The sequence below is a fragment of the Xenopus laevis genome, chromosome 6L (genome assembly GCF_017654675.1).
Source record: "Xenopus laevis strain J_2021 chromosome 6L, Xenopus_laevis_v10.1, whole genome shotgun sequence".
Classification (NCBI taxonomy): Eukaryota; Metazoa; Chordata; class Amphibia; order Anura; family Pipidae; genus Xenopus; species Xenopus laevis.
This window is the reverse complement of record NC_054381.1, coordinates 58,510,127-58,536,792: the sequence shown is the minus strand read 5'-3', so window position 1 is coordinate 58,536,792 and position 26,666 is coordinate 58,510,127. Positions and strand designations below refer to the sequence as shown.

Below are 26,666 nucleotides of genomic sequence, written 5' to 3'. Positions count from 1 at the left end.
TTGAATGGCAGTTTGGCAAAAATGATGGCATCATTGTTATAATTTTAAGGAGCTTATAGAATATAATGAAAATCATACTGAACACTACATTAAAATGTATCTTTAAATTCTTTACTAAATTATAACTTAACCCTTATACAATATTATTGTGAAAAAATACCTTGCTCCACGATGAAGTGATGTAATCTAGGACCTAAAACTTTCCAAGGTGGACAGTGGACAGAATTTACATTTATTAATTAAATAAAAATAAATGAAAATGCACTTATGCAATAGCCTGTGTGTCTACCTATCTTTATGGTAAGACAGACTATGATTATGATTATTCGAGAATAGTTTTAGTAAAAACTCGAATTTTTCAACATTTATTATGCCCTGAAGCAGCATAAAGCTTACTCCAGCTAAAACCTGCAGAAGTCATGTAGAAGTCAATGGCAGAGGTCTCTTAAACCATTTGAAGATGTTTTTAGCCTATGTGATTTTGGGGGATTTCGGGGTTTGTGCTCAAAAACGAACAACTAATAACTAGATCAATTCAAGTATTCGAGTATTTACCCCCGATTTCATTTATTCAAGTTGTGAGTTTATTTGAGGTAGAAAAAAAACTCACAAACCTCACAAACTCGCCCTCTGAAAAATAACCCCCTTGATGTCTATCTTAGGGCCAATTTATGAAAATTCGAATTTGTGTCGTTTCCCAAAAATAGTAGGCAGTTGGACCAGCTTGGTTTCACATGGAAACAAACAATAGGAGACAATAGCACCAACATGCTTCAAAGTACAGGTACACTATAAAATAATTTCTAGGTTTCCAGCAAGAATACAACACTGACTGCTAGAACAGGCCCAGTTAACACAGAATATCATAACGACCAATACCATGGAGATATCAGGATTAATACATACATTATTAGAAAGCACAAATGCATAGAGAATAAAAGGAAATCTAGAATAATAAAAATATTTTTTTAAAATGTAAACACAACAGGCTTGACCCTTGACTGCTAAATCAGCAAGAGACTGATGTGAGGAAATCTTGCACACTTCAAACAAGCTGGATCTCTGACACAAAAATCAGCAAAAGGCCTCACTTTACACACTTTCTTCTTACCTCCAAACATCAATCAAGTAACCAAGATTAAATATAGCAGGTACAATAGGCACAGTCACAAATAAGTAAAGCTGAGCACTTCATATGATTCATGTGGGTTGTTTCAAATAAGAATGTCTTCTTTATGCAGCCCTTTGCAATCACTAGCATGAATCCACAACACAATATAGGCTCTTGAAAGACAACCAAAGCATGGTAACAATGTGCTACATTCACAATATAATGTGAGAAAATTATTATGCATAAGTACAATAAAGTCATACAATAGTTACGCCTGCAGGGCAGAACAAAAGGGTACAATGCTTGTCAAAAGCCATTATTCAAGGGCATGACAGAGTCTGTGCACAAGATGTTAGCGGTCCAGAGAATGTCGTGCACATAATAAGCAGGTCCTAACCAAGATAAGCATACTTATATAGTACACTTGTATTGTACACTATAGCAAAACCCACCAACACACACAAAGAAGAAAATAAGCCATGCATGCAGCATACTAAACCACACAAAAATGAAATTCACTAATCTTTGCTCATCTTTACTGTTTTAGATTAGTCTACAATGTATATAATCCTGAAAATCAGAGATCTATGACCAAAATTCTTTTAGACTGTTGGCACACAGGCAGGGGTGATCCTCCGCAGGTGCTGCCGCCCCCCTCCCCCATGTACTTACCATTTTGCGCCTGAGGGGGTCCAGGGGGGTCCACGTGGGCAGCACAGAGCCTAACTGCGCTTTCTGCGCTAGAAGAGCCGAATTTCCGGTTTGAAACCAGGAAATTCGGCTCCTAAAGTGCCAGGAGCAGCCTCAACTCGCCTCATTCGTGAAACACCCTTGCACACAGTGCTCATAAACTGCCCTGCTTATTTTTCACTGGTCAAACTGCCTAAACACCTTTAAAAGAGACTGAGTGCAGTTTTTAATGCTTAGCCAGTAGTGATGTGCAGGTCAGCAAAAACTCGTCCCCTACCCGACCCTAACTTGCAAAACCTTATCCTGCAAAATGTTGCCATTGTAGGACGTACACCCAACATGAACTTGTACCTGCACACTACTGCTGTGCGAGCCTTTGGTTCCAAGACAGGGAATCTTTGGCAGTAATGGATGAGTGAATTTCCCCAGTCTGACCTGAACCCAACCCTAACCCACAATGGTTCACCAAATTTCAATCTGAACCCACCCCACCGGTGGGTCACCATGGGTCACCATGGCACATCATTACTAGCCTGACATTCAAGGAGCAAGAACAGTTTTAAAGACACATATTAATCTACTATAATCATAATGTGTGGAGCATACCTCCAGTAATAAAAAGTAAAAGAAAAAAGTAAGAAAAATATTAAAAAGTTCACAACAGTTAAATTAGATTGAATGCTATCATTAATACAGTTGTGTTGTGGATTGCTAGAATGAAACTACAAATACAGCCCCTATAATTACATGAATACCAATGACTATATAGTCTTGGTATTGTTATGCTATGTGCAACCTGAAACTGCACACAAATGGGCACAGATTAGATTAGGATAATAGAAAAATATACCCACTACACTACACACATATGCAAGTCCATAACATACAAGCTATTTTCCTTTATTTCCAATGAAATAAACTAAGACAGTCTTTTGTGTATCTTGTGTTTCTTACTCACGTTATCCTCATTTTTAAAAAAAGAACCTTCTTCCTTGCATTCAATGTGTAGTCTACCAAAACAGAAAATATATTTCCTCCTTGTGCACTGAACACAATAGCTGAGGCCATGAACTGTCTTTAGATACAAAAATAGTAATTTCTTTAAAATAAATTATTCTCCTGTAAATTAAATAAGTGACCTCCATGAACAGGAAAAAATTGCTGGGCACTGAGTAATATGTTGGTCATGACAGAAACAATAGATTTAAATTGTTCTCAAACCTGAAAGGAGACTATTTCCAATTGAAAAGTCAAGCTTTATACAAAGTTTGAATAGAGGTTTGGAAAAAAATGTGAAATTGTGTAAAGCTGTGAATGGATTTCAAAGAAAGGTTGTGTATTATTCCCAACAACAAATAATAAACCTTTGAAAAATGCCCAGGGGATTCAAGAAATCTGTTGAAAGCGGAAGGTAGAAGTTCTGCTTGTTTGGTTTGTTAGGTATTGATAATAAATCAAGGAGTCAAAAGAATCAAAATAGATGTCTCTAGTAAAGGTGTACCTAGGGGCAGAATAGTGAGTCAGTGTGGAAAAATTTCTATTTCAGTTGACATCTGGGGTTAGGAGACAATTAGAATCTAATATTTTGTGATGTATTCACTAGAAATCAAAAAAGAAAGAAAAGCAAAGTTCATCCTTGAGCTCTGTATGCTGTCTTTATTACAATTGTGCAGAAATGCATTGTGATGAGCTCTGAGATGGATAGGGATGAGGCCTGATTGTGAAGATAACATCAGATTCATCTCATCTCATCACCACTTTTGTCCATAGAAATACAGTACTTGGATGATCTGAGTGAATAGAAGAAAGATGGCGGTCCACCTTAGAATTCTAAGAAACTTTTCAATTGGTCTTCATTGTTATCTTTTATTTAATTTTTTTGTTTAACAACTCTCCAGTTTGTAATTTGTAGCAGCTAGAGTCTTGTTTCCCTTAGCAACCAGGGGTTTGAATGAGAGTCTGAAATGAATAGGAAAGGGCTGAACAGAAAGTAACTATAGTAACAAAACTATAAGCTCACAGAGCAATAGGTTTTTTTGCTACCTGGGTCAGTAACCACCATTTGTAAGCTGGAAAGATGTAGAGTAGGAAGGCAAATAATTAGAAAAAACAAAATATAATGAAGACCAATTGCAAAGGTGATCTGAAAAGGATATTCTATAACATATTTAAAAATAAGGTGTAGAATAGGCAATTGATATTACTCTTATTATGCCTACCCATTATTTATTTGTAAAAAATGTATTGCTATCATTAAGCAAACTCAGGCGAATGAAACAGACCAGATGAACAGATGGAGAAATTCCAGGGCGGATTTTAAAAACATGTTCACAGAAGCTGAAACCCTGAATTTTGCCACAAAACTGTACCAGGCAAAAAGGTTTGCTCATTACTAATAGCTAGTCATAAAACTGTGAACATATGTATGTAAACACAGAAGCTCAAAAAGAATATAATCACACCAAAATTAGGGTTGTAAATTCTGCTTCTTGTTTTTGGAGCTACAACTAAAATGGCAACATCAAATAGGTCAGGTTCAAAATGTTGCCTAGAGTTGGATGCAGCTTTAAGCATATCGGGATGCAAGGAAAACATTTAGCTTGATATTTGACAGACTTGAAAGTGACATAGAAAAGCAAAGGAAGGCTTAAAGTCTGTCTCCTGCAGGCATGTCGCGAAAGATCACACTACAGTAGAATTACATTCAAAGAAGTTGTGAAATTAAGGAGGTAATCAGGTGTAATGCTCAGATTCATTTATAAGAGGATTTGGATGAATCACATTTTTTTTTTCAAAGGACCTATTCTAATTTGGTAAAGTAGTGCTCATCCAATTAATACTGTACAGTGATGCCTGTTCCATCTGCAGTCACAAAAAAAACTTTTTGAGAATTATTTACATAATACAGAATGTATCAATGCATGTCTACAATATTCTTTTCTGGGCCATAAAAGTTTCAACAAGGTCATTACTAAATTAAGCCATAAAAATCAGCTACTGGGGGTTAACTTTAAAAAACATTATAGTACAATACTTGCAACTTCCTTCCATACATATCACATTGCATCTCATATGTCTATCAGTAGTGGGGATCATTCCCATGCCGTGCAGTTTGTATAACTTCTTGAGTGTAATGGGCTCTCAATGAAAGTGGTGAATACATTTTCACTCTAGGAAACTTTGGCAGGATGAAAAGCAAAAGGTTCATGCAGGAAAATATACAGAGAAAGAGTTATTTGATGGTGGAGAGAAATTTGGGGCTTATGGGAGCCACTGTCTCCTATATTTCTCACTCTGGGTCACCAAAGCATTTGTGCTACTGAGTAGTCCACCAATAGTATGGAATATTGTAATGTCATTGGTCACATAGATAGTTCTGTAATCAGCATTGCCCAGGAAGCCAATTAGGGTTGGAGACAAATGGGTCACATGGCTCAGAACCCTTAAAATATTTAAGTATATAGGGCTCATTTGTTAACCCAAGTGCCATGTGCAAAGTGCATAAAAATGACACAATTGGCCATTTTTGCTCTTTGCACCCTGCGTTTGGACTGTAGGCCTCTGAGCTTTGTTTTATAGCACAGAGACCTGCAGCTCCCTTAACTAATACAGCACTGACTGCATACGTTAATGCTGTATTACTGAAGGGCAGATGGGGGAGGCACAGACTGTATATGCCCCCTCCAGCCCCCCATATCAAGGATATAAATTGGCAGAAGGTGCAGCTGTGAGGAGCGCCCAATGGCACTCCTCTCCTCTTCAGCACCCCAGCCAAGATGACAGCGCCCACGGTCATTGTGCATTAAGTTGTACATAGTGATGTCATTGCTCCACAGTTTGGTATCAAATACATTATAAATAAATATAAGGACAACAAGGACCTGGGTTCAATGTTCGAATATAGGTTCTAATCCTGAGTGTCCATGCGTGCACTATAATTCTTTATTGACTGATTACTGGATCCTGACCTTCTTGATTTGACTCCTTATTATAATGATTACTGCCTGCCCTTGACTTCTTGCCTGGATATTGACCTTGATCTGATTAACACCTTGTGTACCATGAGCTGGACTTTTACCTGTCATTCTGCACAACAGCTTCTTCCTTGGTCCCAACCAAATAGAGTCATTAGGCCCTGACAGCAGCCCACACTGGGGCCCTGTACTTACCATCTGCTCTTAGGCGCTTGGTGCAGAGAACAGTGGCAAGTGCTCTTAGAATGAGCACTAAGGGGTGTATTTTTACGCTTGCTTCCCCCAGGTCATGGATGGCCCTTTAAGTGTTCTGCTTTGCAACATTGCATTACTGAATAGTTCTCTGATAATATGGAAGGGAGCATTCTCATTGGTCAGATGAGGTGTCTTGTAATTGTGGGGTAAACAGATTGCAGATTGAAGCTCTGCATATAAAATGAATAAGCTGATTTCCATTTGACTTAAGTAAAATGACTGAAGCTGTGGACCGTCAAAAATCTCTAGGTACATGTTCTATTTGTACATACACTATGGAATGCTGAAATCTGATTGGTCAAATAAATTGACAGAATGTCATAGGCAGGGGTCCAATATTTCATGAACAAAAATTAGTCATGGACCTCATCATGAATGATGGGATGATCCTTGAAAATTATGTTGACCCACGTCCAAATGAATGTTATGTACATAAAATAACAATGCAGATAAGGTCCTGAAATAGCATGGGGTGGTTCTGATACAAATGTTACAAATGTATTTATCAACAAGGTAGCAACCCTAATTCTAGTATTTACTAGATTAAACACTGGAATGAAGGAATAGGACTTCCACAATATTCTGTTTTAAGGAGAACAAACTGTTGAAACCTGAATGTATATTGAACACATAATATGTTTATCCTAGTGGTGCACATTGTAGTTTAAAAAAATCCTGGGATGCTGGGAATTGTAATTTTGTTACAATTTATACTCAGACACTGCCATCCACCCATTAATTACCCCAAAAGCATAATGAGCTAGAAAAGTAAACAAGGAAGAGCCCCATTAACAGAACGCTATTTTAGTAAATGGGTTTCTGTATCTGATGTCTTTTGTCCCCTGGAGCTTTGAAAAGTGAATTTCTTCCCATTTCAAATCACATCTGAGCTCCTCAGTATTGAGCTGCTCTGTCTAGCAGCCGCACACAGCCCTTTAAATTGCTTATTTTGCTGGGCACTGGAGCAGCTCTGCCTCTTCTTTCAGCAACAAGAAATCCTTTCTTATTGATTCTACAGTGGCTGCTCTGTTCCTATTGCAGGTGATGAAAATCTCTATTATAAGTAGCGTTGATAACTGTTTTTACAGGCCACTGAATTTACTGCCCTAACACTCAACAGATGTCTTTTACAATCCAGAACTCCTTGGTGGCTATCATCCTCATGCATTCCTGGGCATTTACATGATTTGCTATCATTTGCTTCCAAGCCTTGTAAATTCTCAGCATGTTTAAAGGGCACCAGTCATCTATGTCTAGCTATGGCAAAAGCAGAAATTCATCTCCTTTGCTTATGAGAAAACTGTTCTTTTCTAGTATTGTTTCTGTGCTTCTAGCAATCATTATTATTGCTCCCTGTCTCTTATCTAATCATGTTAAGGTGTCTCATGTGCAGTGATGTAAACAGAAGTCCTGAGTCTTGCAGCAAGGTGATTTGTGGAATGCTGAAATGTCACTTGGTTTTTTGAAACCTATTATTTAAATCTTAACCCAATGCAAAGGGCAGGAATTGGAGGTCTCTTTGTGTGCAGCTTTGACCTTGCAACCCATGAATAAAATACAGGTCAGATCAAACAGAAAAGAAATCTGTCTAAAATACATGCTATGCCTAGAAGTACTTTGTTTCCAATATATAAAAAAAAGTAAATGTTAGTTCTCCTTTAAGCAGTAGGTAGTCATAAAGCTTGCAGGAGTTTGGGTCTGAAAAGCTGTAGGACCTACCACCATGTTGCCTCCAAATTCTCACAACTCTATTCAACATGAGTTTCTTAATCCTACCTCTTCTGTCTTGTCCAAATTCCTCAACAACAAAAAGCCAAACAAAATATTCTATTACAAGCTATATTTTATCTAGAAAAAGTACAATCAATCAGTATATGCTGGCTTCCATCTTGTTGCTGGACTACAATACTTAGCAAACTTCAACATATTATTATTAAGTATTTGAAAGTTCTAGAATTGACAGTAAAGAAATATCAGGTGATAAATTCCGAAGCAACATATTTCTATACAGTATTTGTCTTCAGTATTGCAAGGCTTGAAACCACAGTATCATGTCCTCTTTCCCAGCGGTCAGGTAAGAAAATGTTGTGCCTCTGGCTGTTTCCAAGATATATTATATTCCCACCAATGATATGAATCCTCCCAAGTTTGAACATTGTCATAAGACTGCTTGCACAGTTCATTCTATCGACTATAGTGTCAGGAAAAACAAACAGTACGACAACTTTGTCTAATGGTATCTGCTGCCCAGACCCCCTAGTATAATCCAGCATTGCGTTTTTCCTGATGTTTAATTAGAGTTAAATGTACCTTATAAGAAAAGTTCTCCTTACATTATTTGACTCCTGTCATCCTTACCCTCGCATGTCAGTGCTCTGAATTTCCAGAATTTAAAGGAAATATGTCATTCTATTCGTTTTCCAGTAACTAGTAATCAAATACCAATACCAAAATTGAGCCTTATGTGTGTGACTCTGAGATAAAGTATTATATATCTATTCTCTTTCAGGCTATGCATATTAGGAAGCAAGTTAAATACTATATGTGGTGCACGTGTGATTAACTGCTCCATATATATTATAATTCAAATACATCTTTGTCATTTTATATTCTAATGAAAATATGACGATGGTAATTTGTCATTAACTACAAAGAAGTTTTCTCTTCCCACCTTATCTCCCCATTACTTATATCTTCTGTTTCAGTGTTAAATTACAGATCAAAACTAATGCTTTATTTCATATCGGATTATTACTAGTCCATGTTCTGGCAGTGAGGCTCTGCATAGGCGTGTATTGCCATCTACTGGTCTATTAATGAAATGATTATTCCTGCCATGCCTTGAAAGGATTCTTTTTGCTCTCCGTGTACTTTCTGGACATAATACAGAAGACCAAAATAAGGCAAGTGCTAAAAACAATCAGTGGCATACAAACAGTGAGGAACCTGTTCAGAACAATGTGCAATTAGGTTTCTAAAAAAAGCAATTCCTGCAGCCTCTGGTGCAAATGTGTTTTACAGTCTAAAAATAGGGAAAAATACAGGCCAGGATTCGGTCTTTTTCAGCAGGATTCGGCCGAATCCTTGTGCCTGGCCGAACCGAATGCGAATCCTAATTTGCATATGTAAATTAGGGGTGGGTAGACAAATCATGCGACTTTTCATCATAAAAAAAAAAATTCCACTTTTTCCTTTACTGACCCTAATTTTCATATGCAAATTAGGATTCGGATTTGGTTCGGTATTCGGCCGAATCTGTCACCAAGGATTCGGGGATTCGGCCGAATCCCAAATAGTGGATTCAGTGCATCCCTACTAAAAAATGTTTTCTACAAAAGCAAAAATAATTTTGTAATACAGGCATGGGATGCCTTGTCTGGAAATCCATCACACAGAAAGCTCCGAATTACAGGAAGTCAGTCTCCCATAGATTCCATTTTAATCAAATTGAGTCAACCTAAAATACAATTAATCCGTATTGGAGGTAAAACAATCTTATTGAGTTTTATATAATGTTTAAATTCATTTTAAGTAGAGTTAATGTATGGAGATCCAAGTTACAGAAAGATTCATTATCTGTAAAACCCCAGGTTTCAAGCATTCTGGATAATAGGTCCCATACCTCTACATTTAATATGGCCAAATGTAAGTGGACAGCCATTCTTTTGACTGCTTACGACACACCTATAATACCACTACTTCATACAATGTATTCTTCACTATTCTGTCTTCGTTGTGGGAAGGTCCTTTCCTGTTTCATGATATTGTCCCTATGCACAAAGTAATGTCCATATAAAATTACTTTACAGAGATGGGAGTGAGAAGAATCTGTCTTGTAAGCACAGAACCTAGACTTCTACCCAGATAAACAATTGTGAGATGAACTGACATGCCAATGCAAGGCTGGACTGATCCCCAACATCAGTGTCCAACTTCTAACATAGGAATTAAAGTCAATTCTACCAATAATTTTCCAGCATCTAGTGGAAAACCTTACCAGAAGAGAAGTGGGTAAAGTTTTAGCAGTAATGAGTAGACAGCCATCATATTAACAACCTTGATTTTAGAAAAGGATGTTGGATAGACAGGTGTGTACATACCTTAGCCAATATAGTGTGCATATAACCATACTCCTGTATTTAATTGTGCATTACAATTTACATATAGAAGTCATGGACAAGGCATTATTCATCTGCCTATGTAAAAATATTCAAGTGCATATTGAGTTTTTTCAGTAAGACATTCTCTACATTTGAACAATTTAAACCTAATTTAAATCCCAGTAATTCTAATTCAGGGGGAAAGAAAACAGAAATGATATTGATATTGAATCTCCTTGCCCCTGGTTGCAAATTAGGGAACAGCCTTGTGTCATCTGCATAAATCTTAGAATATGGCATTCTCCTAAGAATACTCTATATTGACCTTTAATTTATTTGTATAGATTAATCACTTGCTGTTTATATTAATCATATTCCTTGAGGACACAAAGGGCAAGTTGTGTTGGATAGGAGTACAAAGTCATTTTACCATATGTATAACACTAATCCCTTTCCCTGGTCACTGTAGAAGTCATTTATTTTATAGATATGGAATTCATATTGTCTACATTTACACCACCCTGACACTGATTATTATGATTTTTACCTTATTTTACAAATGTGTATTTATTTTATTTTATTTAATAATAGTTGTTTGGGTGTTGTCTTTAACTTTTTAAATATTTTCAATAACAGCACTTCTGTGACTTATCTTTGCCATAGCTATATTGTAAATCATACGCAGCAAGCTCAGCAGGCTCGCTTAGACTTCAGTCTAAGAGCAATTCACGAAACTGAAATACATTTACACTGTAGCAACCCATAGCAACACCCATAGCAACTAATCAGATATTAACACTGACAATTCAAGACTTGTGAAAGCAAAATCCAACTGTTACTTAACGCTTTAGTATTACCATTTTACTGGCAAGGGTAAAGTAGGAATTTGCAGAATGATATTTTGAAATGTCTGAGGCTTTGTCCTGTTCTAAGCATATGTTTTTTTCAGTGACTGATACCTATGCATTAAATATTGTATACTTTATGGTTCCAGTTTTATTTTGGACTGAGGGAAAAATGAGTTTGCTTAAAACAGTAGATATGGCTACCAAGTAACAATTTGTGGAAATGCTTTTTAAGTTATTTTTTGATTTAAAATGCAATTAAAGGAACAGTAACACCAAAAAAGTATTTTAAAGTAATGAAAATATAACATACTATCGGACTGCACTGGTAATATTGGTGTGTTTGCCATTCTAAGCTGAAAAAGGAGGAAAGGCACAGGTCACACAGCAGATAATATTGTAGAATACAATGGGATTCTTCAGAACTTATCTGTTATGTGCTGTGTATCCTGTGCTTGAATGGCTACCCCCATGGCTACACAGCAGCTTGTTTATATAAACTATAGTTTCTGAAGCAAACACTTCAGTTTCACCAGTGTAGGGCAACAGTACATTTTATTGTCATTTGTTTATTACAATTAAATTTTTTGGTATTACTGTTCCTTTAACTGAATATCTGGGAGAGCAGTACTGACCTGGAGAGGCCTAGGAAAGGAAAATCACAGTAAGTATGATGCAATTTTCCCTTGTTCTCTCCATGTCAGTACTCACCAGGACATAGTAACTCCCCAGATATATAGGGCGGGACACAATAACCACAGACACTGATCTGCAAAAAATATTTATTGCTTTCCGGAAGAACATCTGAGAACACTGGCGCCAAACTGAGCATTCAGTGGTGTAACTAGATGTTACTGGGCCCCACAGCAAATTATTTTTCAGGCCCCCAAAATGTCTAGAGATTGATATTTTTACCAACATTTATTGAAATTGTATACGAATTAGGGCCTCATGGGGCCCCTATACCTCCTGGGGCCCCCCAGCAGCCGCAGGGTCTGCTTCCTCTATAGTTACGCCCCTGTGAGCATTCCTGGCTGAGGAAACATCCAGCTTTAAGTGCGAAAGAAAGGTGTTAGATGAGGACCAAGAAGCTGCCCTGCAAATGACCTCCAATGGAGTCCCCACTTCAGCCACCCATGAAGGTGCTTGCCCCCTGGCAGAGTGAGCCCTAACACTTGCCAGATCCTGAGTGGTTTGGGACGAATAGGCTTTCTTGATGACCAACTTAATCCAACTGGAGATGGTATAGGGAGGCTGCATTTCCCTTATTCTTTCCAACAGGGACAACGAAGAGGCGGTCACAAGTTCGTATCAGAGATGTGGCCTCACAATGAGATCTTACCACAGCTGCCACGTCTAAAGGTGGCCATAGATGCAAAGATCTGCTCGTTTGGCAACATCGCCAAACTAGCAGATCTTTCCCGATATGCCATTAACGAGCATGGCTATATCGGGGGTAATCTGATTGTTCAGCCGTATGGCCGAACGATCCGATTACGATGTGTGTGGGCTCCGGCGGGATCGGTCGGGTCAAAATCAAACCTGACCGAACTCTGCCGGACGAAAGATGTCGGCACACGCCACACACGATCCGAAAATCGGACGAATCCTCGATTCATACGATAGGATCTGTGTGTCTATGGCCACCTTAAGGCTCGCAGATCTTGGTCTTCCTCCTTAACTGGAAAGGACGGTAGAGATAACTCATCTCTCAGATGGAAAGGAGACACCATCTTGGGTTTGAATGAAGCAGCGAATCTCAGGACTTTTCTATCCTGAAAAAACAGCGGACTGGTGCTGTCACATAAAAGAGCCTGCAGTTCACATACTCTCTTGGCCGAGGTGATTGCCCCCAGGAACACTGCCTTCAATGTCAGGAGCTACAATGACACTTCTTCTATAGGATGAAAAGGGTGTCTGGACAGCATCTGTAGGACCAAGGGCAGGTCCCACTGCGGGCATGAAGGTCTCCTTGCTGGTAAGATTCTGATGGCTGCCTGGAAGAAGCGAACCACCAACGGGTGCTGAGACCAGCGTACATTAGAGAAGGCAGATAAAGCTGAGACTTGAGTCCTCAGGGTGTTTAGGCCTGACTGCAAAAACTTGAGCATTTTGCCAACTTACAGGGTCGCCAAAGCTATGCCCCTTTTTTCTCTCCACAGCCTGAAACATTCCCAAGTTCTCCCATATCTGCTATTGGTAGAATCCTTCCTGTATTTCAACAATGTGTTTAGGACCTCTCGCGACTGGCCAGAAGCCTCTAGGTTGTGCTGCTCTTTCGCCAAGCCATCAGGGCCAATGGACCCCGATCTGGATGGACGAATGTTTCTTGGACCAGGAGAGGTCCCGCACATGGAAGTTTCCATGGAGCATCCATTGGTATCTGTAGTAAACGCGGAAGCCTTCCTGGAGTGTAAGTGACAGCTTTATTGATTTTGTGGGAGGGTTCTTCTGATGGGGCATGAGGGGAGGGGCCCATCGCAGGGAGGGGCCCATCCCAGTGAGTACTGACATGGAGAGGACAAGGGAAAACATCTTTCCCACAAATACACCCCAGGACACAACAGTGCAAAATCTCTCTAATACCTCTGTAGTGACTCTTTTCTTTCCAACATGGTCATCTCATTAATAAGTTCTTATCTCTTTCAGAGAAAATGCAACAAGATGTTTAAGATGTGTTTTTGATTTTGAACAATTGTTTGCAGCATGGAGACAAAAACTCACATTTCACATATGCAGTGTTCTCGGTTTCTTTCTTTCCTTGTAGCTATGTCTAATGGCACCATCAAGATAATAATTAAGTGCATATGATATTACTGAAAAGGCAATTATCTTGGATAGTTGAATAATGTATTTATGCTGTTGTGGCTTTTCATTATACTTCTCAATGCTTTACAGAGATTGAAAGAGAAGGAAAGGCAACAATCACTGGGAGGTGTCAAAAGTTGCATGATTGCAAGATTGCATGTACTTACCTGATACAGCAGACTGGAGCTTCAATCAACAGAAAGCTTACCCCGGCTCTGCATTTTTTCAGAGAGCACCATGGAGTGATCCTCTTCCTGTCTCCTCTTTCTTCGTGTCCATGCACATGCGCAGTTGAGTGAAAAGCTCAGCTATAACAAAAATTCTGGCTTTTTCTCTCTAATGCTCATGCATCAGCCCCGGGACTTTGAAGAAAGAAGAAGCGGAAGAACAGGATTGCTCTGTGGTGCTCGCTGAGAAGAACCCCAGGCCAGTAAGTGATTACAATCACTTGAGAGTACCTAACTTGGTACCCCAAAGTTATTGTGCCCTAATGGAGCTTACAATGTAAGGTCCATATAACATACATACATGCCAGAGCCAGTTTTTTCAGAAGTCCGTTTAACCTGCCTGTATGTGGAAGGAGAAGAGGATACCCAGAGGAAATCCATACAGACAAAGGGAAAATGCCCAATCAAACTCAGAAACCCATTGCTGCAAGTCAGAAGTTCAACCCTTCAAAGCCTTAGCACTAAAGTGGGAAAAAAACAATGATTGGTAGATACCATACTCTTCCCAATGAGGGATAACATTATTTAACATAGTATGGTGATGATAAATTTGTCAATAATAGCTTGCTGTTTCAGCCCTATTCTCTTTATTTTATTTATTTAATATATGTACCAGTTATTATATACCACATAGCAGCGTCAGCTCCCATTTTTACAGTACTTGCTAGCCACTCCCTATTAACCTGTTTTGCACCATTGGATGCTGTATCAGAGCAGGTCACATGTACATACCTAAACACTTGGTTCAATTAGCTTAACAGTGTCTTTCACTATGGGAGGAAAATAATACAAACATAGGTAGAAAATACAATGTGATATTTCTTGGGTTAGGAATTAAACTGTAGAAGCCAACATAGCAAGGAAATAAGGCTAACCTTTGTGCCTAATTGTCACCTAAATACTGCTAAAATTGAATATTCAACAAATTGGGAGGGTGATGGTAAACTGTTTGAACTATATAAATTACCATTTGACTTTTGCTGTGTATTGTCTTCAGTCAATTGTGTGCTTCCAGTAACTCTTTAGCATTTGAGATTTCATGAGTAAATGCCCATCAGAAAATGAAATAGAGCATCTTCAAAGGTTCATTTTTCATAATAGAGAAAACAGATATTTACTTGGAGGCTCTTTAGCAGAACACTAAAAAGGCTGAAAGTCTGAACACTCAGGAGAACTGCCTCCAGGAAACATTCTGCAGTGAAGAACTATTTTAATAGCTGTTTATTATTTTGCCTACTGCTATACTGTTATCAAAAGGTTAACTTACTGTAAAGTGTTTCAGAAAACAGTGTACAAGAAGGAACACAAAGTTACTGAGGTATAGCAACTTAATTATGACTTTGGCAGAGAGCTATGTAGAGGACCTTTCTACAGGAAGCATTAATGGACTGGAGAAAATAACAGACACGGAGTCATTCAGAGTCAACTAGAGTGTCTGAGTCACAATGTTTGATTTAATGTTGCTAAAAAACATTGCAGGAGCTTACTGAAACTCAATATTGGCCAACAGTGACTTGGTACTCCTTGGTATTAACAGGTACAGATTGCTTGTTATCCTGTTAATTTCACATACCCTACATAGATCAGTTTTTCTAAAGGCCTATATGATTAAAGGGGTTGATCACCTTTAAATTAACTTTTAGTATGATGTAGAGAGTGATATTCTGAGACAATTTGCAAAAAGGATTTCATTTTTTATTAGTTAGCAAAATATATAGATATAATTTTTATAGTCATTAAGCTTTTTATGCAGCAGCTCTCCAATTTGCAATTTCAGCAATCTGGTGCTAAATTCCAAAGTCTGGAATATGAATAGGAGAGGCCCCTGAATAGAAAGATGAGTAATAAAAAGTAGCAATAACAATATATTTGCAGCCTTGCTAAGCATTTGTTTTTTTTAGATGGGGTCAGTGACCCCTATTTGAAAGCTTGAAAGAGTCAAAAGAAGAAGGCAAATAATGAAAAAATGTAAAAAAAAATCTGTATGCTCTTTTGAAAAGCAGGTTTCAGTACAGAAACCTGCTGGATAAGCACTATTAAATCATGTTTTTCATTGACAGACGAGTGTAATATAAAGGTCTAATAAAACTTTAAAACACTTTCTACTTTATCCAGGAAATAGGAGACACCCTAGGTGTCAAATAATACATAGTATAGAGAGCAGGCCGAGGTCAGTACCGGGAGATCACACAGGGAGACTGTGGGAATGTCCAGAGAACAGGCCGAGATCCACATGAAGCAGGCAGGGAACTAGGACAAGGGTACGGGAGCAAGGAGAGGGCTAAGAGAATGGAAATTATAACTGGTACAATGGAGTTGCATGCTAGATCTGGCTAGGGAACTCAATGATCAAGCAACCAGGAGTTGCTTGTAACAGGCAAGGTGATAGATTGCTAATAAACAATAGTTGAAGTTAACAAGGAAGTAAGGGCAAGAGAGCAGCAAAGAGGGAGATAGCATAAGTCCATCATAACAAACCCACACTGACTCTAAAAGGCCCCAGTGGCTCAGGAGAACTGTGCAAGTAGACAAGAGTTTGATTTCCAGCATTTCCTGACATTACCCCCCCCCCTTGAGGATCGACCTCTGGGCGATCCCAGGATCAGGTGAGAAAATGGTTCCAGAATGTCTGTTCATTTTGATAAAAGTTGAATGTTTCCGTCCTTTAAATCACCTCTATTCCAGTGTAAAGAACCCCATTTTAGACAGTCTCTCCTCAAAACTTCCATGCCCCTTTTCAGCTTAGTAGCTATTCTTTAGACTTTCTTTATCATTAATAGCCTTTTTAAGGATTGGAGACCAAAACTGCACTTCATATTCTAAATAAGGCCTTATTAGTGTGTAAAGTGGAAGACCCTCTCCTCTCTTGAATCAATACCCCTTTTAATACAGTTCCAAAGCATGTTAGCCCTTGCTGCTGACTGACATTGCTTGCTACAGATAATTTTATTATGCATCCCTGTAATGATGCCACATTCTGGATGGAATTAATTTGCTTGAACACACAAATAAATTACTTACAGTATCATCAGCCAAGTCATTAAAGAATATATTAAATAAAAAGGGGGCCCAATAAAGAAATCTCTGGCATGCAACAAAGAATCATACCCCGAATAGAGAATGTGCCATTGACAACCACCCTTCTATACAATTCTTTAGCCAGTTTCCTTTCCATGTGCACAAAGTCCAACAGACCTTTGTTTAAAAAAGCAAATATTTATATCAAACCTACAGGGCAATAACTACCAGTTTACATGTTACATCAGCTTTCCTACAGTCCATTCAGTGTCGGACTGGGATGCCAGGGGCCCACCAGAAAGCCTTAGACCTTGGGCCCACCAGAATACCTAAAAACAGTGAGCCCACCCGAAAACCTTAGACAGTGGACTTTTCCAAACTATTATTCCTCCTCTACTCGTTCAACCTCTTTATTCTTCTAGTCTTTTAGATTTAATTATATACAATATTTACAATTTTCTCTCATTATTAAGCATTTAATTAAGAAATAGATTATGATCACGAAATAGGCCAAATGTTTTGAAACAAGAGGGCCCACTAACACCTAAACAACTATCCCGGTGGGCCAGTCCGACACTGAGTCCATTGCTACCATATTAGTTGAAAGGGAGACTGAGAAAATCAGAAAAAGGTCTCTGGCTAAAACGAAATTAAAAAAGAAACGTTTAACTCTTGCTAGTTGTATGTCTCCAAAGATTAAGTGGGGGGCTACATGGAAGTAACACCGCTCCTTCCTTTTTTTCTATGAGATGGCTCTGTATTATATCAGAAACTGCAATTTGGCCATCTATATGTTGCCAAATCGTACATTATATACAGTAACGTAACTAGAGGGGGCGGGCCCTGGTGCGTGACGCATTTCAGTGATGAGCGGGCTGCTGGGGCGCCCTGAGGGGGTGGGGGCTCCTCCGGTAGTTTTGCCACTGATTATATATTGCTATTGAGCTGGTTTGCTAATCGTTTAAATAACTCAGAACTGTTTCGGACTTTCTTCATTTTCTTTCTCCATACAACACCTAAATGAATGTTGTTGCAAAATGTAATTTATATTAAAAACAAACTGTGCCTAATATGTTTTCAATTTAGTTTCCTTTTAAGACTACATAGAATGTAAATCAGAAAAACTAAGTTGGTTGTGTTTATATATCCAAATAAGCACAGTTTGCCAACTGGGAAATGGCATTATACTGTTTAATTATTTACAAGGCAGTAAGCAGATGTTCTGTGTTTCTTTGGTTGGAACGCAGACTGTACCTTTTGATGAATTCTACCTACTGTGTCCCCATTAACTTTAATACAAAAGCCCTCCAGACTCATTGACATAATAGCATCCTGTGAGATTTGAGAGTAAGCATGAATCTATTCATTGACTGGCATTATTATTATTGTTATTATTATCAGCAGCGGCATACTACAACCTATTCTTCTATCTTAAATACTGTCACCTTAGCAGTGAGCATCTAGGTTAAACATCCATTTGGGATTAAGCACATGTCTGTTTGGTGAATGCTGAGCTTCTGAAGGCTTATTGCCTCTTTGAAAGCAGTGGGTGGTCAGCAGATCTCCTAATCCTGAAACTAACACTTATTTTGAAAGCAAAATCAGCACTCGCTGCTGCAAGATGAGCCAGAAGTCAATGTATTGAAAGTAGCTCCTTTGATGCCAATAATTTATATCCATGGTGTGCTGTGTAATCGTATTTCTAAGCAAAGGGAAATAAATGAATTCAGAAAACTACATTTTTGGCTGAAATAAAACTCAAGATGATGCTTGGAGAAACACACTGATTGCAGAGGATAACTTCCACATCAAAGCGGAAACGGACACTTTATTCAAACTGTAATCTAATACTAGACTAATACATTTCAGCTGAAAGTGTCTAAGTTGTAGCTAGTTATAACAAGAGCAAATATTGTGGATGCCAATACAAATCTGAACCCTCATTTACATTTTCAAATTTAAGCAAAATCCAAAACAAGTGGAATCCAAAAACCACTGGTCACCTTCTGTTGTCCACTTCTTTAAAGTTACATGATATTAAGGGGCTGATTTATCACTCCCGTCATTTACTAATCACTTTCCACGTTACCGCCAATTCATAGTAACACACCTAATTATGTTTACTGGTCCAAAAAGACACATAAAAGAGAGTTAAATTAATGAGATGTAATGCATTACTATTTTTCTGGGACACCTAGGGGCAGATTCATTAAGGGTCGAATTTCGAAGTTAAAAATACTTCGAAATTCGACCCTCGAATTGAAATCCTTCGACTTCGAATTTCGAAGTCGAAGGATTTAGCGCTAAACATTCGAACGATTCAAAGGATTTTAATCCAACGATCGAAGGAAAATCCTTCGATCAAAAAAAGTTTAGCAAGCCTATGGGGAACTTCCCCATAGGCTAACATTGACTTCGGTAGGTTTTATCTGCCGAAGTAGGGGGTCGAAGTTTTTTTTAAAGGGAAAGTACTTCGACTATCGAATGGTCGAATAGTCGAACGATTTTTCGTTCGATTCGTTCGATTTCGTTCGTATTCGAACGAATTTAACCAATTCGATGGTCGAAGTACCCAAAAAATACTTCGAAATTCGAATTTTTTTCATTCGAATCCTTCACTCGAGCTTAGTGAATCGGCCCCCTAGTCAACGGATCAAAGTAGACAATATAAAAAAAAGATTGATTAAAATAATTTAGGATTCTTCATTGCAAATGTTCACAAATCACCTCTAAGGGTTTAGAAATGGTTTAGACAGGAATTCATAATATGACTGAATATATAAAAAGAGCTGAGATTGGCCAAATACTGGATCCTATGCATCCATGCTAAATGTTATATTATATTACCGTTTTTTCTATTTTAAAAAACTTTATTTCCTTCCTCTTGTGTTTTTCCTGCTGAAAGTAGAAGCCACGTGAACATAGCTTTTCTTCACAATAATCCCTATATAAGATAGAACAAGGATATCAAACTGGAGGCCCATGGACTAGATGTGACCCTCCAAGGAATATTTATGGTCACCAGTGTCCTCATGGTCTTCCTAGACTTTTTTGTATAGCATAATAATTTTATATCCAGGCCCTGAACTTGTGGCATTACAAAATAATTCTCTGATAAGATATTCAAAGACATTCCTGCAAATGTAAATCAAAGTATGGTCCTGAATCCACTAGCTATGAAAGTTTAGCTTTAATTTTGAAAATAGATCTGAACACAGAAATGGGGGACGCTAAACTCTTGGCAATAGGAAATGTAGTGGTGAGAACAAACCCTTTGCTGAAAACAACAAAAAAATCCTTGGTTAAATTCTAGGTGAAAGATATCCTTATTCTGTTTCATCGTGAAATAATCTAGCAGAGTAACATATATCTTTTGGTGTTCAACAAATGCCATCTTTTTAGCTAGAGCACAAACAAACCACGATGCAAAGAAAAGAATCACACCAGGTAGAGGTTCAAAGATATTTATTTGAATTAGACAGGAAAGGATTTGTATTAATAAGGCATTCATAGACATTCAAAGGAGGTGGACAGGTCTTTCTGAAATCAGCACAAAGGGCTATCACTATGGAATTCTGTTCCCTCTGAAGGTTCTTGTTCATCAGATGAGAGTGCCTTTGTGATACCCTTTCAGAATGGCCTGCCTACCTTCTGTATGCATTATTAAAACTGTCAGTCCTGATTGATTTTTAGTGTTGTTATTCTCGGCATAGATGAGTAGTTAAGCTTTTTAATTTATCTAAATTGCTGCATACCGCCATTTACTGACAAAAGCTATGTATTCACCTTTTCCTCTGCTTACATTTGTCAGATCTGACATCTTAAAATTGCTTTTATTTTTATTTTAATAGACTGCAGGTTTGATAGCCTCCAGGCAGTACAAGGCTTTAACTGATCTTATTGTGAGTCCATGCCACATAAATTGATTATTAGATTTTCATCAAGAGTCTCCTATTTAGTGAATCTACATGAAGTCAGGTTTGTAGAGTACACGGACCGCTAACATTGAGATTCTTTGATGCAATTTTACCTTGTATAGTCTCAAAGTAAGAAAGGCGTTAAAGGCATACTGTCATTCTGCACTGAAATAAAGTTTTAAACGAGCAAACATGTTTTTTTATATTTCATTTTGAAATTTGGCATGGGGCTAAACATATTGTCAGTTTTCCAGGTGCTCTCAAGTCACGTGCTTTGATAAAATTCAGTCAATCTGTACTGCTACACTGCAAGTTGAAGTGATATAACCCCTCCCTTCCCTCAACAGCAGGCTATCAACAGAACAATGGGTAGCTAACTAGAAAGCAGCTACCTGACACCTCTGCTAAAGCATTTGTTTGCTTTGCACTGTGAAGAATCACCTACTTTGCCTCTAGTACGGTGATCCTCTTTATGGGTAAAAAGGTCCCCTGCTATTTGTCTATAATGTCCTCTAATGTACTTGTAAAGTGTAATCATGTCCCCTTGCAAGCGTCTTTTTTCCAGAGAAAACAGCCATAACCTTGACTACCATCATAATTTAAGTCTTACATTCCTCTAATCAGTTTGGTTGCACGTCTCTGCACTCTCTCCAGCTCTTTTATATCCCTCTTAAGGACTGGAGTCCAAAACTGCACTGCATACTCATAGATGAGGCCTTACCAGGTACCTATGTAGAGGCATAATTATGTTTCTATCACTTGAGTTATGCCTTTTTTTATGTAAGACAAAATACTTTATTTGCTTTCATGACCACAGAATGACACTGCCCAGGATTAGACAACTTGTTATCTATAAAAACCTATAGATTCTTCTCAGTTAAGGAAACTCCCAAAACACTGCCATTTAGTGTATAACTTGCATTTATATTATTTTTGCCAAAGTGCATAACCTTGCATTTATCAACATTGAACCTCATTTTGCTGCCCAGTTTTCCAATTTAGACAAATCACTCTGAATGTGGCAGCATCCTGCATGGAACCTATAGTTCTGCACAATTTTGTATCATCAGCAAAAATTGAAACAGTACCTTCAATGCCCTCCTCCAGGTCATTAATAAACAAGTTTAAAAGCTTATATGCAGAGTAACCCTGGAAACACACTTGCATGAGAAAAGGATTAGCAGAAGCCATGGTTATGTGAAAACAATAGATTTAATTAGCAAAATAAGAAAGTAATCAAAACAAAGTCTCAAATACAGGCCTGTGGTGAGGCTAACAGTGGAGAAGGTGGCAGATAGGCGAGGTACGAAAGGTAGGCTGAGGTCAAATGGCAGGCTGCAGACAAGCAAGGTTGAGTAACAGGCCGGAAGGCAGAACCAGGAAAATCCACAGGAATCGGGTAACAGGTGGGAACAAGAGTACAAGAGCAAAAAACAGGTAGCGAAAACAGAACCAGGCCGGGGACACAGGAATCAGGAATCACATAAGTCAGAGGTTAGTTCGGGCTCAGGAGCTCAGATGATCAAGCAACAGGAAGTTCCATTGCACAGGCTTATAAAGGGCATTTATTGCTGAATCAACAACACATGTTGTTAATAAGGTAGGAAGAGGTAACTGTGTTACAGGAAACATTATTGCAAGTCTGTTCAGGGAAGTGTCCAGCCTAAGCACTAAGACCCCCCAGTGGCTCACCAGAACTATGCAGGAGGGTCCAAACACAAAGGCCAGGGTATGATTCCTGACACACTGCCATCCCAGAATCATGGTCCATGCTCATCTTCTCATAAAAAAAAGAAACGAAATTAGTCCTAAATTTGGCATAACAGTATTATGATTTGCAATCTTATCCCTTAATAACCCTTAGAAAATCTTTCCTACCATTGACGTCAGACTAACCAGCCTATAGTTTTGAGGCTGAGAACAGGATCCCTTTTTGAAATGTATATTTTAAAGCATTTTAAAGGCGTATCATTTTTGTTCTGTGTTTAACCCTGTGAAAAACATTTCCCACTTATTATGTTGCATAGATGCTCTTATACTGTCAAAGTTTGCACGTCTAAAACTTTGTGTTTTAGTTACTCCCTTATAGAATTGCTTCTGCTACAGAATCTCAAAGGAGACCATGTTATGATCACTATTCCCTAAATGCTCACCCACGCAAATGCTAGAGATAAGTTTGGTATTATTAGTTATTACAAAATCCAAAAGTAGTATGACTATGAAGATTTTCATTCATCCAGTTCATAGTATATCTAATATAAGTAATTCTAAAACAACTGGACTTGCTGAGTAATCATTGAAGACGTTTCACTACTCATCCGAACAGTTGAACTAAGGAAGCTGCTCAGATGAGTAAAAAACTTGACCAGTTGCAAAGCCACTATTTGTAGCTGGGCTTCATTCTCTTCACTTATAGAATACACCAATCATAATTTTCTTTGTAACCATTTGCCCATTTTAAATTTCTACCCAGAGGGAATCCACAACCCCACCCCAGTGCCATGAATGTTTATTTCTTTACTGCATGGCTTTAATTCAGGCTTTACATACAAACATGCTCCTCCACCCTTTTTAATCCTTCTGTCCCTCCTAAAAAGGGTGTAACCATTTAAATTCACAACCCAGTCACGTTTCATCCCACCAGGTCTCAGTGATACCAATGATATTATAATTTTTAGAGCATGCAATTAACTCTAGCTCTCATCAATTTCATACATTTTCTGTTACATTTGATGTGCACTGCAATACACAATGTGGATCAGACAATAATAGTAAGATGCTGAATCAGCTAAAACGGTTAGAGACCCTGCATACATGAGCTTGCAATCTAAGGAAGAATATAATGAGAGGAATGTACTTTCAATTGATTTTCAGATTTTGGTCCAGGTGTACAAAAGAAGGAAAAATATATATTATTTATTGGGCATAATATGCTTTTTAATAGAGTATAATTTTGTAAGCGGCTATGACCATGGTTATGAAGCAAAGCCTTGTCACATATTCCAAGGTGTGTCACTTTACTAAATCACTGAATGAATTTCTTTTCCAAATCTTAAATTTGATTTAATCACATCATAAAGTTACAAAAAAAATCCTATTTTATTGTTTCGCAGAAAGGGAAGCAGACAATAGGCACATATTTTAATACAAACCATTTGAGTCACACAGTAACCTTCGGCATGATATTAGAAGGCACCGCAACTTTTTTTTTTTCACAGAAACAAACGTTTAAAAAAAATGTTTTAAACTTTCATAAAAGTGGAGATGAAAACAAGACCTGTCATCCATCTCAGCTTGACTTTATGATAAAGCTTAGGTGATTTAAAGCTGCTATATGAAATTGATATTTTCTCCCAAGCTAGGTCAACATAAAATACAAATGGCATAAAAATGAGCTTGGCTTTTATCACTTTCGTGCCTGAATTTTAGAGTGACAGATAAGTGCAGGATTTGACTCGTCATGTAGTAAAAAATATTCTATGAAGACAAAACAGGTGCTGTAGAAAGAACAAGATTATGTTTGTGGCCCCAAAGCAAGAATTACTATATGGACCATATCAATACAAAGAACAACTTAATATACACATTACCTGTTCTTCATATTGTGGCATGTGTCAGTTTGTAACTGGTATCCATGATGGATTTATAAATATGGTATAGGATCTGTTATCCAGAAACCCACGATATAGTAAGCTCTATGCTATTCCACATAGTATCCTGTTAAACAATCAGTAAATTGTTAAAGGGAAAGTCAAGCCCAAAATTAAAACTTGCCTAATAAAATAAAACATAATTCTAACAACTTTCCAATATACATTTATTAAAACATTGAATTAAAACATTACTTAAATGCAATTAAAATTAAAACTGTGTTGCAAAAACCTTAATTCCCCAGCAAAGATGGGTCTGTTAATCACCAACATTGTATCAAGTCTGAACCACCAGAGTATTGAATAGAAAAAGGCAAACACTGCTTTTAAAATTGCCATTTTAAATAATAAGGGCCACCCCCTGGGACCATACATGGTGCACACAAACAAAGCAAGGGCACATCTAGGGGGTTATTTATTAAAGGTCGAGCTGTGAAATCTTGAAAAATTCAAGTTTTTTTCACTAGAAAATTTAGAGATTTATTATACCCAATGCTACAAAAAGCCTGAATTTGAAAATCCGCCATCTCAGACCTGACAAGGTCCTGTATAAGTCAATGGGAGAGGCACCTAACTCAATTTGAACTTTTAGTGGTCTGTGCTGGATTGAGCCTGAAAATCAGACTTTTTCGGGGATTTTAGGCAAAAACTCAAACAATTTGAGTAAAAAATTTGAGCAATATGTAGAAAAGGCCAAAAAATTTGAACGATTCTGGTTTTCGCTCGAGTTTATCGAGTTTTTTTTATCAATAAATAAGCTAAAATCGGGCATGGGAGTTTGTTTTTTTTAAATTCAGATTTTAATAAATAACCCCCCTACTGTACATTCACTAAGCTTGAGTGAAGGAATAGAGGAAAATAGAGGAAAAAAACTTTGATTTTCGAATGTTTTTTTTGGCTACTTCGACCTTCGACTTCGAATCGAACGATTCAAACTAAAAATCGTTTGAATATTGGACCATTCGATAATCGAAGTACTGTCTCTTTAAAAAAAACTTTGACCCCCCCCTACTTCGCCACCTAAAACCTACCGAGGCCAATGTGAGCCTATGGGGAAGGTCCCCATAGGCTTTCCAAGGTTTTTCTGATCGAAGGATAATCCTTAGATCGATCGATTAAAATCCTTCGAATCGATTATTCCTTCGATCGAACGAATTGCGCTAAATCCTTCGACTTCGATATTCGAAGTCGAAGGATTTAAATTTGGCAGTCGAATATCGAGGGCTAATTAACCCTCGATATTCGACCCTAGGGAAATGTGCCCCTAGGTCTCATGAATCAACTAATGGACAAAGTTCAGCCTTTTACTCCCACACTTCTTCCTGTTACTGTTAGAGCTGCAGTATTTCTGTTGATCTTGGAGGGAGCACACAGACCATCACAACATGGTGGCTCAAAGGAAAAGATGTAACAGGATAATATTTACTGATATCTATATTGCAATTTGGTAAGATTCTTTAATAAGTCATTTAACATAATGTAAGTATTCATTCTGGGAGTATAGGTTTCCTTTAAATTGCCATGGTGTGTCATTAGGCTTTATTTACATGCTGTGCAGACAGGTTGTCTAGAAGCCTCAGCAATTTGTGACAGAGTGACTGGAAATATATTGCTGTTTCAGTTTCCAATGATGGCTGTTTCAAATGTCCCTTGACTCGGCCAATACATTCTTTTCAGAAACAAACAAAACAGAAGCATCTAGTGGTTATAAATAAATGTTCTTTTTTATTTCAGCTGTGAAAGACCACTGACTTTAGTGCCTTCATATAATTCAAGTTTGCATTCTCTTCTGATTTACAGAAAATTACTGGAATGCTGCGTCGTTCACCACACCATCTTCATATCTGCATTTTTCCACGTTTCAAGGTGAGACCAGTGCTGATATTTCATTCTACTTCAAAACTTCAGCACCCGATGGAGTCTTTCTGGAAAACAGAGGAAAAACTGATTTCATCAAATTAGAATTAAAATGTAAGTCATTTTTTTATACCGTTTTAATTTTTATTTTTACAGAATACCTTGTTTTCACAGGTATACCTTGAGAAAAATGTTTTTTTAAAGTTACATGTTG

At 37.8% G+C, this 26,666-nt stretch overlaps 1 protein-coding gene across 2 annotated transcripts in view; it reads left to right on the top strand.

Moving 5' to 3' along the window:
- The window catches only part of LOC108718976 (contactin-associated protein-like 2), a 1,054,026-nt gene that overhangs the window by 957,419 nt on the left and 69,941 nt on the right, over positions 1-26,666 (top strand). For both annotated transcript variants that reach the window (XM_041566089.1, XM_018267529.2), the window contains one exon: positions 26,396-26,566. In XM_041566089.1, the coding sequence (XP_041422023.1) occupies positions 26,396-26,566 (171 nt within the window). The remainder of the gene's footprint in view (positions 1-26,395; positions 26,567-26,666) is intronic.